The sequence below is a fragment of the Terrapene carolina genome, unplaced genomic scaffold (assembly GCF_002925995.2).
Source record: "Terrapene carolina triunguis isolate 2854851 unplaced genomic scaffold, T_m_triunguis-2.0 Scaffold234, whole genome shotgun sequence".
NCBI lineage: Eukaryota > Metazoa > Chordata > Testudines > Emydidae > Terrapene > Terrapene triunguis.
In genome coordinates, this window is record NW_020664585.1 from 11,954,470 (window position 1) to 11,969,063 (window position 14,594).

The following is a 14,594-nucleotide window of genomic DNA, read 5'->3' on the forward strand; positions in this document are numbered from 1 at the left end:
TGTTTATACACAGGGATAATAAAATTCCCCTATCTCTCAGGAGTGCTGTGACGCTTAACTACCTTACATATATTCATGACTTTAGTTCCTCAGAGACAAAAGCTCTGGATAAATGCTAAGTATTGTAATAAATGGTTTGTTGATTGTCTCACAAAACTTGTGCCCCAAACCTATTTTATGGTTTTTAAGAATTTGAAATATTAATATCTGTACTGGCTTTGTTCCTTCTTTCAGTGTGCAAACTTGCAAGAAACAATTTTGACAGTGGTTTCTTTAATCTGTTTTCTGAACTACATTGACTTTTTTCCACATGTTCCTAGCAGGCTGGTGTTAGGACCCAGAAAGGAGACAGCAGCAACATGATATAAATAGAGTACGAGAATGGGACAAAGTTTGAGAAGAAAGCATGACATCACTCAGACTTTCTCTCCACCCAAAGAGATCTTGGATGAAGGTGCAAACGTGAGTCAGACAAGCAAGAAGTTAGCAACTCATTTCAATCCACTTCCTAAGGAAATAGTGGGAGTTTGTCCGATGTACAATAAAGAGGTATTTTTTTAATTGAAGAACCAAAACTGACTTCGGATCTTTGACAAAGTGAAAACAGTTGAAAGTAAAAGACAACGATAGAAAGCAAAAGTTGAAAAATAAGATCTCTCTTTTTTTGGCACCAATTGCAGCAGAATTATATGCATTTTTTCCCGTGGAACTGTACATTTTTGCAACTAATATATTTCATCTTATAATTTTGCTCCAATCATAGTAATATATTCATGAATAACAAAAGGAATCCAAGTTTGAAGGAGGCAAATATTTCTGAAGGATCTGGAAGCATATTTTACTGTCACTGAAGGAATGGACATCTTGACCCTGTGTGGAAAATGCCCCTTTTAAAAGAAAACAAAGTGGCAAAAGAAAATTTGTGTTTGTGATTGAAATCTCACAGGAATTTGGTCTCAGTTGCACTTTTAACCTCACAAAGACCATGAACAATTTGTTGTCTCTGCTCTGTCATTATTCCTTGCTGATTCTATTTCAATCTAAATATCAGGTAATATTCTGAACATGATTAACATTAAAATTTACTTGGATTTCCTTTTATCGATATGTTTACTTCACAATGTCTTGTTTTATGTGCAGGTGTATGGAAACAATTCACGGCTATCCAAAAACCCAGGTAAGGAATTTTTTGTTTTATCATTATTATTACTACCATCTTGTGCTTAATTGTTACAGTATGTTTACTAAAACTTTTGCTTTCTGGTATGCACATCTCATTTTCTTTGTGGTTCCAAGGGAACAGCCACCATACATGCATATATAAGGACGATACTAAAAATATAATGTAGGGCAATCAGTCTAGAATACTAGACAACCTTAATCTATTACAATTGCAGTTCTCGGTACACTGACATTCTGCATAAACAAGTACAAAAAGAAATGCTGCTTGCATTTACATGCAGTAGTTTGCAAACCATTGTGTTTTGAGAATCTGTTTACAACTTTATTTATTTATTTTTTTACCTTGAGCTGCTCTTTGACGGTCTGCATTAGCATGCAGCACTTCAAATTCGCTGACTTACAGCTAGAGATGCCAGTTTGTAAACTTTACGGTGTATTTGCATAGCTTCAGTCTTTTTTTTTTAAAAAAAAGCCTTTTACGATTTAAATGTAATTTGCTCAGGACTGAACTTAAGCATGTTTTTCTTCTGAGCTCCAGTCATCTGTTTTCAATGCAAAAATCACTCAGACTTACTTTGTGTGTCTGTAACTGGAAAGATCTTCCGTTCACACAAATAGTTTAACCTCATGGTGGTGTACAAGTACAATCTTACTCTTTAACCAATCCACATACTGCCTTGTGTTTTTAATTCCTACCCATGTGTATTTACTTTCAAAATAAAATCCTGTTTATAGCAGCAAAAGCTCTATGGTGCTATTGCAATACATCTGTCCCACCCCTGCCTTGTTATCTCATTCGTAATTACAGTATACCTGAACTATTGCCCTTGCTCCTGCGAGTTTCTTTTGTTTCTCCTTCATCTAGCAAATGTTAACGCATGGTCTCAATTCCCACAGATAAGGCTGGTCAACCTTTAGCTGGTGAAGCAATATAAGAAACATAGGTTTTAGTTCAACTTTATATATTGGGCAACCCGGTTATAGAACAGTTACAATTTTGTTGTACGGAAACCTAGTATGGGGGTGTAGCATCACCCGAATCCCTAAATTATGCTCTGGCTTCAAGATTAGGCTAGATAAGTTTATGGAGGGAATGGTTTGATGGGATTACGTGATTCTAATCAATTAGGCAATAACGGCCATCGCTGGTAAAATGAGGGTCTGGCTAGAGAATCTTGCCTGTATGCTCGGGGTTCTGCTGATCGCCATATTTGGGGTCGGGAAGGAATTTTCCTCCAAGGTAGATTGGCAGTGGCCCTGGAGGTTTTTCGCCTTCCTCCGCAGCATAGGGCAGGGGTCGCAAGCTGGAAGATTCTCTGCGACTTGAAGTCTTTAGATCACGATCTGGAGACTTCAACAGCAGAGTTAAGGGTAAGTGGGGGGGTCAGCTTTTGTGGCCTGCATCATGCGGGGGGTCAGACTAGATGACCATATTGGTCCCTTCTGACCTTAAAGTCTATGAGTCTATGGATTTGAACTATGTTGTAATTTGGTCTTCTGGCTTGGTTCTATGTGTAGCATAGACAATTCCTTAATGATTGTTACAAAACAAAAGGGAAATCAAGGGAGCAGGTATAGAAGTGGTTTTCCACCTGTTGTTGTTAGAGCCCCCTCAGGATGGATTGGTCATTAGCTGGAGTGGCGGTGCGGTTTAATGCATAAGATGCTGGACTGGGAATCGGAAGGATCTGCATTCTAGTCCTGGCTCTGCCACCGGTCTATTGTCTGATGCTAGGTAGGTTGTTTCCCCTCCCTAGCTTTGTCTGTTAGGGCTGTAGGCTTTTTGGGTAGGGACTCTCCCGATGCATTTGTAGAACGTCTTGCATAATGGGGCTCTGCTCTCAGTTGGGGCCTCTAGGTGCTAGTGTAATATAGCTAATGATAATGAAGTGCCGTGTTGTGATGCAGTTAGTTATTGCTATCTTCGTTTTCTCTCTGGCTTTTTTGTTTTTCTCTGACTACTCGCTGGTAGCTCGGAATCCCTTTTCTCATTCCTCACTCATTTGAAAATTAGATGCTACTGGGAGTGGGAGATATCTGCACAGAGGAGCATCGCAAACCAGTGTGCACGCTTTGTGCTTTGCCCAGTTTGCTGTCACAAAGAGATAGAGTTGCTTGCTTTCCATGAAGTCTGATAGAAAAATTGGATCAACGTCATCTGCCCATGTGGATTCTCCTGGTGCCGTGGAAAGCTGCTGCCCTCATTTCCTCTGGAGGGTGCCAGTGTATGCTCTTGGAAGACAGAACTAGGGCACATGCCAAAGCTTCAGGGACCCAAAGGAAAATAAGCCCCCTCCTAATCCTATATCTCATTCCCTCGGCATTCTTTTCACACCTAAACTCCCAGGGGGAGCAGGAGCTTTGGTTGGTTGTTCAGGAAATTAGATCAGATTACAAGTGTGTGTGAGTGTCTCTCTCTTGTGATTTATCTTCCTATTTAAACACTTTCTCTCTCTCCCAGCTAGGGCTGGCCATAGGTTTTGCAAGTATGCAAAGTAACATGTGGCACCATTTCACCTCATCGATGCCTGTATCACTGTGTACCAGTGACATGCTCTCTCATGCTGTAGTTTCTTTTGAGAGAGGTTCTCTGACCACTGCAAATGTTTCTAGGCAAGAAGGGCAGCTGGGGATTCCAGTCCCTTGTATGGATCAATGGTGTTAGACAACACTATGGATGGTTAAACAGGCTAGTAGTTGGGCTGGCAGGTTAGGTTTGAAGCAGGGCTGCAGCAAATGCAGCTGCCTTAGTTCCACAGGCCTAAATTTACTACTTCTGCTTCTCACACAACCCTCTCCCTGTCTGCTGTGGTGTTTAGCAATCACATCAGCCCCATTCCCTAATCCAAAAAACTAGCACCAAATTCAATTGAAAACACAACTGAAAAAACAGTAAAAAATGTAACCTCTGTAAATGCTGGATTTGTAATGTCTTCCCCCACCCCACAAAAAAAGCATAAACAGATTAATCTATGCCACTCAGGGCTTTGGAGCGGAGCCCGGAGCTGGAGCGCGGAGCAGCTCCGGAGCAGTGGAGCTGCAGGTTTTTGCCTGGAGCTGGAGCACAGCTCCAAAGCCCGGATGCCAATAGAATGATTTCCCACCATGATGAACAAAAGAACCAATGCTCGTTTGCAATAGCAAGAGGGTTTTACTATATGACTCTCTCATTCTCCTACAACTTTCACTGCTCTGGTTGGTTACACATTCTTTCCAGCACAGCTCGCTAAATTAGTTATTCTAGGAATAAAAAAGCTTCTTACAAATAATAAGATAACATAAAATACAATCTGTGTTTGCCTTTATTATTAATGCTAGACCCTTAAAATAAAGCATTACCTTAACACACCACTTAATTGCTCTGGGAAGTCTGCTTCTGCTCCAGCTTGAGAACTCTCATCTCCCTAAAGTGTTCTCTAGTTGACATCAATTAGATTCTCTAGATAAGTCTGCCACTGGGAAATGGGAACCATCAGATGTTCTGCTTTTGTCAACTTGTCCACCTGGAGCTCAGTGTAACCATCTGCAACTGAAGAAGATGTTTAGGGAAACAAAATGTTCCTATTAGCCATAAGATTTATTTTTCACTTTTTGGGGAAAAGAAGGTTCTGAAGAAATAGCAGCTGCTGCATACAGAGCACTTAACTCTTTTCCGATGCCACTAAATATTCTGGGACCCAGTCCAGAAAACTCCTTCCAGTGAAGTGTGTGGTTCTGACACCTTAACCTGTGCACCCTTCCAAAATCCCCATGGCATGTCCCTTGCCTATAGTTCTGCTGCTGGGTTCCACCTCCCTAGCTTGCCCCAAAACCTGGACAACATGGCCCCTGCAGAATCCATGCTTCTAGCAGTTAATTTACTGTGGTTGCTCAGCGCCCATCAGTAGAGGAAGGTCTTCACAGGATAGAGGTGAAAACAGAACAGATCAGTATAGCCTGCAGGTGTGTTAACTTGTGCTGCCTTCCCCTGTGGGTTTTGGGGATATAGGAAGAGTCTTAAGGCACTCAGCTGCCTCTTCCACATGCCCCTTGAATTCTGCAGAGCTGGAACACGTGTGGAGAGGCTCCCACAGGTGTAAGAAAAGGAGGAAGAGTGCTGTAGAAAGGAAACTGTCATTCTGCGCATTGCCCTGTATGACATTTGGGCCCTCTCTGGATATTGTCATTAAAGGGATCTAAATACTGTGGCTTAAGCTTTATGGTAATGTTAGGGGGTACATGAAATATAGAAATGTATTTGTTAAATTAAAATATTAGGACCAGATCCTCAGCTGGTATAAGTCAGAATGTGACTTCAGTACTGCCGTGCTGATTTCCACCAGCTGAGGATCAGGCCTTCTATCATTATGCAACATAGAATCAGAAATCTAGGACTGGACAGGTAATGAGGAAGTCATCTAATCCAGGACCCTATGCTGAGGCAGGACCAAGTAAACTTAGGCCATCCCAGGAAGGTGTCTGTCTAACCTGTTCTTAAAAACTTCCAATGATGGGGATTCCACAACCTCCCTTGGAAGCCAATTCCAGAGCTTAACTATCCTTATATTTAGAAAGTCTTTTCCTAAAATCTAACCTAAATCTCCCTTGCTACTGATTTAGCCTATTACTTTGCTTCCTACCATCAATGGACATGGAGGACAACTAATCACTGTCCTCCTTGTAACACCCCTTAATATATTTGAAGCCTTATCAGGTCCCTCATCAGTCTTCTTTTTCTCAAGACTAAACATGCCCAGGTTTTTTTTTAACCTTCCTTTCCTGATAGGTCAGGTTTTCTAAACTTTTTATCATTTTTGTTGCTTTTATCTGGACTCTCTCCAGTTTGTCCACAAATTTTTCCAAAAGTGTGGTGCCCAGAACTGGAGATAGTACTTCAGCGAAGGCCTCATCGGTGCAAACCATCTCCTGTGTCTGATATACAACACCCTGTTAATACCACTCAGAATGATATTAGCCTTTTTTGCAACTGCATCATACTGTTGGCTCCTGTTCAGTTTGTGATTCACTATACCCTCAGGTCCTTTTCAGTAACTGATTACTGCCTAGTCAGTTAATCTCCATTTTGTAGCTGGGCATTTGATTCCCCGCCGCTAAGTGTAGTACTTTGCCCTTGTCTTTATTGAATTTAATCTTGTTGATTTCAGACCAATCCTCCAATTTGTCAAGGTTGGTTTAAATTCTAATCCTGTCCTTCAAATGCTAGTGAATCCTCCCAGCTTGGTGTCATCCACAAATTTTATAAACCTATTCTCTACTCCATTATCCAAATCATTAACGAAAATATTGAATAGTAATAGACCCAGCACAGATCTTTATGGGACCCCATTAGATACACCTCCCCCCCAATTTGACAGCAAACTATTGATATAGTCTTTCAACCAGTTTTGCACCCACCATATAGTAATTTCATCTAGATCACAGTTCCCTGGTCTGCTTATGAGAATGTCATGCCGGACTATATCAAAAGCCTTACTAAAATCAAGATGTACAATGTCTACAAGTTCCTCCCTAGCCACTAGGCCATAGCCTGTTTCTACTGCAGTGAAAGTAGAGTAAGTACACAACGTTTTAAAACAGAGGTCCCCTGCAATGCGCTGTCAGAAATCTTGTTGCATAACACATGGCTTTAATCCCCATTGCTATTTATTTATTTTGATTTATTTCAAATGCTCGCTCCTTGTGTGCAGTGCGTAGTTTACATAAAATGTTTTATTTTGCCTAACCGTTTGATCCCGCTCTTTTTCTGGTTTCTACATTGAAGCATCTGCGGAGACTTGTTTTCCTGTGTTTCTGACCTTTTAAAATCTGTGTTTCCTTGAAAGGGTTTGAAGTTTTACAGACAGCGTCCCACTACTGGCCCCTGGAAGATATGGATGGAATCCATGAGTTTCGGGATACAAATGGAGGTAGAAGCAGGACTCGTGACAATGACAGTAACATAAGTATTTGTGAGAGTCAGTAAGTAGCAAGGGAGCTGGAGATATGAAAGCTAAATAGGTTAGAGCTAAAGCCATGGCAGCTGAGATCTACTTATTCGTCAAATGTTTTGACAGTCCAAATGATTTTGCATTTCAAAGCTGTGATTTTTTTTCCAAAGTATTCTCAGACATTTTATGAGTAGCCTACACATTTTTACGGTTATGAAGAGAAATTATTGTGTGTTCCAAAGTGTCATTAAAATCATATTATTGTCAGTTGCTTTGGTATATACTTGCCCATGCACAAATACATAGAATGGGCAGGATTTTCACTAGTCCATAAGGAGTTAGGTGTCTAACTCTTATTGATTTTACAATAAGGCCCTGTAAGCCCTGGGCTAGATTTACAAAGGGACTTAGGTGTTGTGAAAGCTAACCTGAAATGCAGCTCTTAAATAATAATAATAATAATTAATAAGAGCAAGAAATACACAGTTGAGGCTAGGAAGTGCTCTTTTTCAAAAGGAACAATAACTGCTGAAATTCAGAAGCCATTTCAAGCATATATTCGAATAGTTCAATTTATAGGGCCTGATCTTGCTCACACTTGCTCACATGAGCATTTCTATTGCAATCAGTGGGATGACCTATATGAATAAGGATTATTCATGTGAGTGAAGGTTTCTAGGATTGGACCACAGTATGTTTTCTGGAAGGATGCCAAAAACACCTGAAAATGTTTTGTTCTTTTTGTGTGTGTGTGTGTGTTTTTTTTAATGTTGAATTCTTTCCATAATGTTGTTGTAGATAATCCATTTTCTTAGTTTGCAGTTGCTTTTATTCTATCCTCCAATACGTGCATATAATTCCCATTGACTTCAATGGGAGTTGCATGCCTGCGTCTGAAGGCTGACTCTGAGACACAAGAAAGGTTTTCTTTATTGCTGTATTCTACTGCAGGTGACCATTTTCCTGCTTTTTGATACCACTCTATGATTACGCAACTCTTTTATTCATTGCTAGAGTCTCTCACATTATTTTTTCCACTTGTAATTTCATGCAGTTGTTTTCATCCCATGTCTCGTCTCATAAAACCTTGGAGCATCATAATCTTGTCCTTCATGTTAATCCATTTTATTTGTTGAAGTCATTGTGTGGCTGGAATCCAGTTTCATACCTCTCAACAGCTCACTGTTGTGGGAGTCAGTATCACCAAATTAGGTTATTTTTGTGCACTTTCCATACTGACTGGCTGTTATCTCAGGTCTATAGTGGTAATATCCTAATGGCAGAACTGACTGAGGAAATTAAAGGGACATCACTGATTTGGAATCTAGTGAATTAAAAAAAATATAAAGGGTTTAAAGGTATTTTCAGGTCCTACATCTGAACCTTTGTCCCCCTGCTAACTTTTTTCCTGCAGTTTTACCTTGATATTTTTTCTATTTTTTCTCTTCTTTTGCTATATGAAATACTCCACTGATTTTGGGACTGATTCAAAGTCAACAAATGTCTTTCCATTGATTTCAATGGGCTTTGAATCAAGTCTTAACTGTCTATTCAGGACAAACAGTGAAAATGACTGCATACAAAATGCTGTCAAATGTACAAAATAAGCAAATCAAAACAATAGAAATGTGTTTTTCTGTAATAACTTATAATTTAGGGCTCTTAACATTATATAGGTAAAATATCTGCAGACCAAAATATGATTTTTTTTTTTGTAAATTGATGCTGTCGTTTTGAAGTTACTGATAATGCCATGTTAGTTTCCCTTAGGCTTGGTCTACACACAGATTTTGTACCAGAATAACTATGTTGGTTTAAGGGGATGACTATTTTTTTTTAAACTGGTATATTTATACCAATACATCCCCTAGTGTGGATGCAGTTATAATTTATTTCCCTTCCCCTAAGGGAATAGCTACACTGGTGTAAAACATACAACTGTGTCCACACTGGGGGCAGTTATACCACTTTAACTATACTATCGTTAAAGTGGAACACCCTTTATGTGTAGACAAGCCCTTTGAGGAAAAAAAGAGATGGAGGGAGGCTAGAATGTTATAGTTTAAAGGGCCACTGAGTAATATTTGATCTATGCTGTGTTGAGAGATATGGACTGGACAATTCATATTGATTTTGTGTTTATTCATTGTTTTGCTTATTTTCTTTTGTTGTTCCACCCAGCTCTAAGAATCCACAACTTCACTGTGCTTCCTTCCCATAATTCTACCTTTGTATATACCAATGACTCTGCCTACTCTAACTTCTCTGCAACCGTAGGTGAGGATTCAAGTATTTTTGTTCTGCATTTGTCAAATTTGGACTAGTCTGATAATGTTGGGTTTGAAGTTAACACTGTTTGGTTCATTCTTAAACGATCCTCTGGAGTTTATGGGACAAATTCTGTTCTCAGTTACGCTGGCATAAATCTGGAAAAACTGCTGTGATGTTATTTATTAACTCTGGATTTACACTGTAAGCAAGCAGAATTTGGCTTGGCTATGTACTGATCATGCAGTTCTTACTCATCTGGGTGGTTCCATTGGCTTCAATGGAACTACTCACATGACTAAGGAGAGCAGGGTTTGTCCTTAAAAGCCCAAAAAAACCCAAAACATTTGAGATGAATTGTAAACACAGGCACTGAAAAAAAAATCAATTGGCATGAAGTTTCAATATAATTTGAACTGTCTGTTTAAAGGAGTTAAAAGAACTCTGTTCTTTATAAACTCTGTTTATAAAGTTAAAAGAAAAAAGAGCTGTTTTTCTTCAATCTGTAGCCTTTAAAGTAAAGTGTTAAAAAAGAGAAACTTCAAACAATTCTGGAGGATGCAAGGGAAAATGGGAGCTACCCATCATGACATTTTTGATTAAAATAATAGAAAAAACAGGTGGAAGACATGCAGGTGTGTGTGGTGTGTTGTGGTTTTTTTTTTAATGAAAACTGTTTTACGTTTACATCAGCCAATAGATCAAAGGGAGAATAAGCTGAGTGGAAAATGATGACTACCCCGGCAGGCACTTTCAATAAAAACTTACTGGGTCAGAATCTTTGCTCACTTGCACCAGTATAAACCTGGAGTCACTTCACTGAATTCAGGATGGTTGCTCTAAATTTATATGAATGTAACTGCAGTTAGAATCTGACCAGCTACCTACCTCATAATTAGGTATCAATTTACAGCTGGTTGTTAGAAAAACATAAGTGAGCAATGAGATGATGAAGGCAGCATAGGTTTAAGTAGATGCCAGTTGAGCAGCTTGAATGTAAGAGGGTTAGCATTGAAAGCAAAAGGACTCCTGTACTGTAGTTTTCTACTCTCTAACAGCAGGAGTGGGCTGGCAACTCTGAACTCTATTAATAATGAACTTCAAATGACCCTGATTCCTTCCAGTCTTCACTGATCTGCTTTATAGTTGTCACACAATAAGATATATTCCATCTGAGCATTAAAGAGAGTGACACCGATGCCAAAGGAAATACTATGAAAACAGGAATGTGTAGCTCTTTGGGATTTATCCTGGCTAGGTTAATTCAGAGGTTATGCCGCTCATAGAGAATTCGCTTCACTTCGTAAAGCTAAAGCCTTAGAAGGATTTAAAGGAGTCAAGTGGTAGCTGGAGTTTAGAGGGTGATCTAGATTTTTTTTTCTTTGCCCCTAAGGAAGAGAAGATATCTGGAGACTGTATGTTTTATGGACAGTAGATTTTGGGTGAATCAAGAAATGTTTTGGGCCAGATTCACTGAAGGTGTCCTTTACACCTCCCTATACCAGCCTGTCCTCTTTGCCCCAGAGTGGGGAACAGGTTACTTGGCTGCTGGCTGCCCCCCGTCATGGTTCCAACTGAATATGGACAGCTTTACGATTAGGCTCAAGAGACACAATATCCTCCAGTCACCGGGGGAAGGCATATGTTGCACCATCTTTAGGGTGATAAAGACCATTCCCTATAGCATACCTAGCCATCTCGCTGGATAAATGTAGAGGGAAATGGGGCCATAGCCCTGCCTCTACATCTTTGGGGTGATTCGGGGGTGCCAAAGGGTCAAGTCTCTGCATTCTCCTTGTACATGGACTGTTATTGAGTTGGACCCAAGAACAGAGGGCACATATAGAAAAGGCTCCTTATGCCCTGGTCCTTTACCATGCATCTGTGCTAGGGCCATACACAATCTTTCCTTATCTCTGCCATTACATCCTGGTGATTGCAGATACAGAAGCCTTAGCCAGGGCTATGGTTGGTATCTCCCAGCTGGAACAACACCATATGACTCTTCCCACTGCCTGTCCATAGGACGCCACTGTGATGGGTTGGATCACAGAAACCCCCTTGGGAGCTGCCACCTGATGTACAAAGACTACCTCTGCTCCTGTTTTTCCTGCCAGCTCAGGACTCCAGCACCCTGTCTTGCTGAGCCAGAACTCCCGTCTGCTCCAACACAGACCCAGGGTCTGAATCACTTGTCCCAGAGCTGCAAGTTTACCCGAAAACAGCTCACAGAAGTGTGCTTGTCTGTAGCACTCAGATGCCCAACTCCCAATGGGGTCTAAACCCAGATAAATCCGTTTTACCGTGCATAAAGCTTATGCAGGGCAAACTCTTAAATTGTTCTCCCTCTATAACACTGATAGAGAGATATGCACAGTTGTTTGCTCCCCCAGGTGTTAATACATACTCTGAGTAAATTACTAAATAAAAAGTGATTTTATTAAATACAGACAGTAGGATTTAAGTGGTTCCAAGTAGTAACAGACAGAACAAAGTAAGTCACCAAGCAAAATAAAATAAAATGCGCAAATCTATGCCTAATCAAACTGAATACAGATAATCTCACCTTCAGAGATGCTTCAGTAAGTTTTTTCTCAGACTGGACACCTTCCAGGCCTGGGCACAATTCTTTCCCCTGGTACAGCTCTTGTTCCAGCTCAGGTGATAGCTAGGGGATTCTTCATGATGGCTCCTCTCTCCCGTTGTTCTCTTCCACCCCTTTATATATCTTTTGCATAAGGTGGGAACCCTTTGTCCCTCTGGGTTTCCACCCCCCCTCACTGGAAAAGTACCAGGTTAAAGATGGATTCCAGTTCAGGTGACATGATCACATGTCACTGCAAGACTTCATTGCCCACTTGCCAGCACACACATATACAAGAAGACTAACAGGTAAACACAGCCATCTGCAGACAATGGTCCTGGTTAATGGGAGTCATCAAGATTCCAAACCATCATTAATGGCCCACACTTTACATAATTACAATAGGCCCTCAGAGTTATGTCTTATATTTCTAGTTTTAGATACAAGAGTGGTACATTTCTACAAATAGGATGATCACACTCAGTAGATTATGAGCTTTGTAATGATACCTCAGAAGAGACCTTTTGCACGAAGCATATCCCAGTTGCATTATATTCACTTATTATCATGTTTTTATAAAACCATATAGACTGCACAACGTCACAAACCCTAATCCTGAAAGTACCTTTTTCAGAATGCAGTATTTTGGAGAAGACCTAAAACAAAGATCCTGAATTCTCTCTATTATAGATCCATGGCACTGTTTGCAAAAGTGGTGTTAACAACAGTAGTGTCCAGGACAAATTCCAAATCAGCCAATTACATTCTGCCTTCCTAAACTGCAAATAAAGAAAAATCATGTGGTATTTTGTGTCCTGCAGAATGAAGTGTTACTAAGAACTTATCTTCAGTGTTAAAAAACCTGTGTGTTTTACCTCTGGGTAACTAACATGCATGAGTATCCTGAGGTAAAAACACAGTGAAGACCAAGCACTTCAGTTCTATTGCGAGGTAAATTTGCCAAAGTCCGCCCTATACCCAGGCCTGTGATTATCTGTGGCAAGTTTACCTCATGATAAACCTAAAGTGCTGTGATTTTTACCTCGGGATAGCTCACCTTCATTAGTTAACCTGAGGTAAAAAACAGTTGTTTTTTGTTTGTTTGTTGTTTTTTATAAAGCAGTGAAGAAGACAAGCCCTAAGAAATCACAAGGAGTTACACATGTTAAATTGAAACAGAGCCTTTTTGGATGCTAATAAAAAGTCATGCCCCTGAGTGTCTCAAAAGAACATACGTACATTTCTGCCTTTTGGCTAGAGTAGGTCTAATATCTTCCTTTAATATATCCTTTTTGATCAAAAATGGTCCAAAAGCCATTTTCTAAAACAGAAATGTTTGTGGGAGGAAAAAAATAAGTTTTGTGTCAAAAATTTTCCTAGGGAGGGTGGAGAAGAATTTCCTGATTAGCTCTACTTCTGAACAATAAGCCAAAAATACCTATGAAGTGCTGCTTGTATTCAGAACTCTGGAATATGTAAACTTCACTCAGACTATTTTCAAGTAGTAATTTCTGGCCCTGCTGGTTCAGCTATACAGATGATTTAGTTGAACAGGGAATTGGGGAGGGCAGATAGATATAATTTTTATAGACTATAAATGATAAGACTGTAAGCTGTATCTTTCATTTATTTTATCCTGTAAAAGGGGGATAGAAAGATAAACATATTAAAAATGCTTGAGTCATTTGAGTCATGTCCCAAGAAGCTGTCTGCACACAAGAATGTTAAAGGACTACATTTTAATTTTCCTTCCTTAGATATTGTAGAAGGAATGGTCAACAAAGGAATTTACCTCACTGAACAAAAAAGAGTTACCTTTCTCATCTTTGGAAACTCCCAAAACTCTTGCATTAGTAATCCAGAAATGTGTGGACCTGAAGGTGAGTGCTATGCCATCATTATTACTGTTTGTTTTTATTATGCTTTAATCGTATCAGATGTCACTAGCTAAGTAGAGTTGAGCCATATCTGTACTTGGATGACAGATCATCTAGGAGCCTCAAGATACTCTGGGAACAGGTGTCAGCTATTTTTTAAATAGGCTACCTGTGATTTCTGCAAAGCATCGGATGGGTCATTGCTGATTTTACTTATTAGCTATAGTGCACTTGAGAGACAGGAATGGCATGGTGCACAAAAAGTGCAGGAGTGTTCTGATGCATATTGCGAGTTTCACTTGATTAGTTCATGTGGAGAAGCCAAGACTGAGGAAAGGCTGTCTTGATTTACTTCTTGTTAGTGACTTGCAAAGGCTAAGAGACTGGCAGATAAATGTCCTTGGAGCGTTAGGGACTGTTCTCTGAAATAGGTCTAAAAACACGGTTTCCTTCCACCACTCCCTCTTTTGTTGTTTTGCCAGACCTAAAAAACTCAAATAAACAAAAAACAAACACAAGGATTTTGCCTCCCCGGATATTGTTTAGAATTAACTTGGGTATTTTTAATAGCCTCTTTATGAATCCTCCTGAATGCCCTTTAGCTGAGCCATATCCAACAAAGACTGTGTTAGATCTCACAAGCTATGAACTGGATGTGGCCAGCTGGACTAGCATCTTGGATGGAATATCTCCAAGATGCTGCAGATAGTGGTGCTGACAATTAAAAAGGTGGCATTCTTCCCTCTGAATAAGAGT

At 39.9% G+C, this 14,594-nt stretch overlaps 1 protein-coding gene across 1 annotated transcript in view; it reads left to right on the top strand.

Moving 5' to 3' along the window:
- Positions 1 to 449: 449 nt before the first annotated feature.
- Positions 450 to 14,594, top strand: part of ADGRD1 (adhesion G protein-coupled receptor D1) — a 251,344-nt gene continuing 237,199 nt past the window's right edge. The window contains exons 1-5 of the mRNA XM_024205752.2: positions 450 to 1,051; positions 1,141 to 1,177; positions 7,005 to 7,088; positions 9,291 to 9,386; positions 13,719 to 13,841. Of these exons, the coding sequence (XP_024061520.2) occupies positions 986 to 1,051; positions 1,141 to 1,177; positions 7,005 to 7,088; positions 9,291 to 9,386; positions 13,719 to 13,841 (406 nt within the window). The 5' untranslated portion in view covers positions 450 to 985. The remainder of the gene's footprint in view (positions 1,052 to 1,140; positions 1,178 to 7,004; positions 7,089 to 9,290; positions 9,387 to 13,718; positions 13,842 to 14,594) is intronic.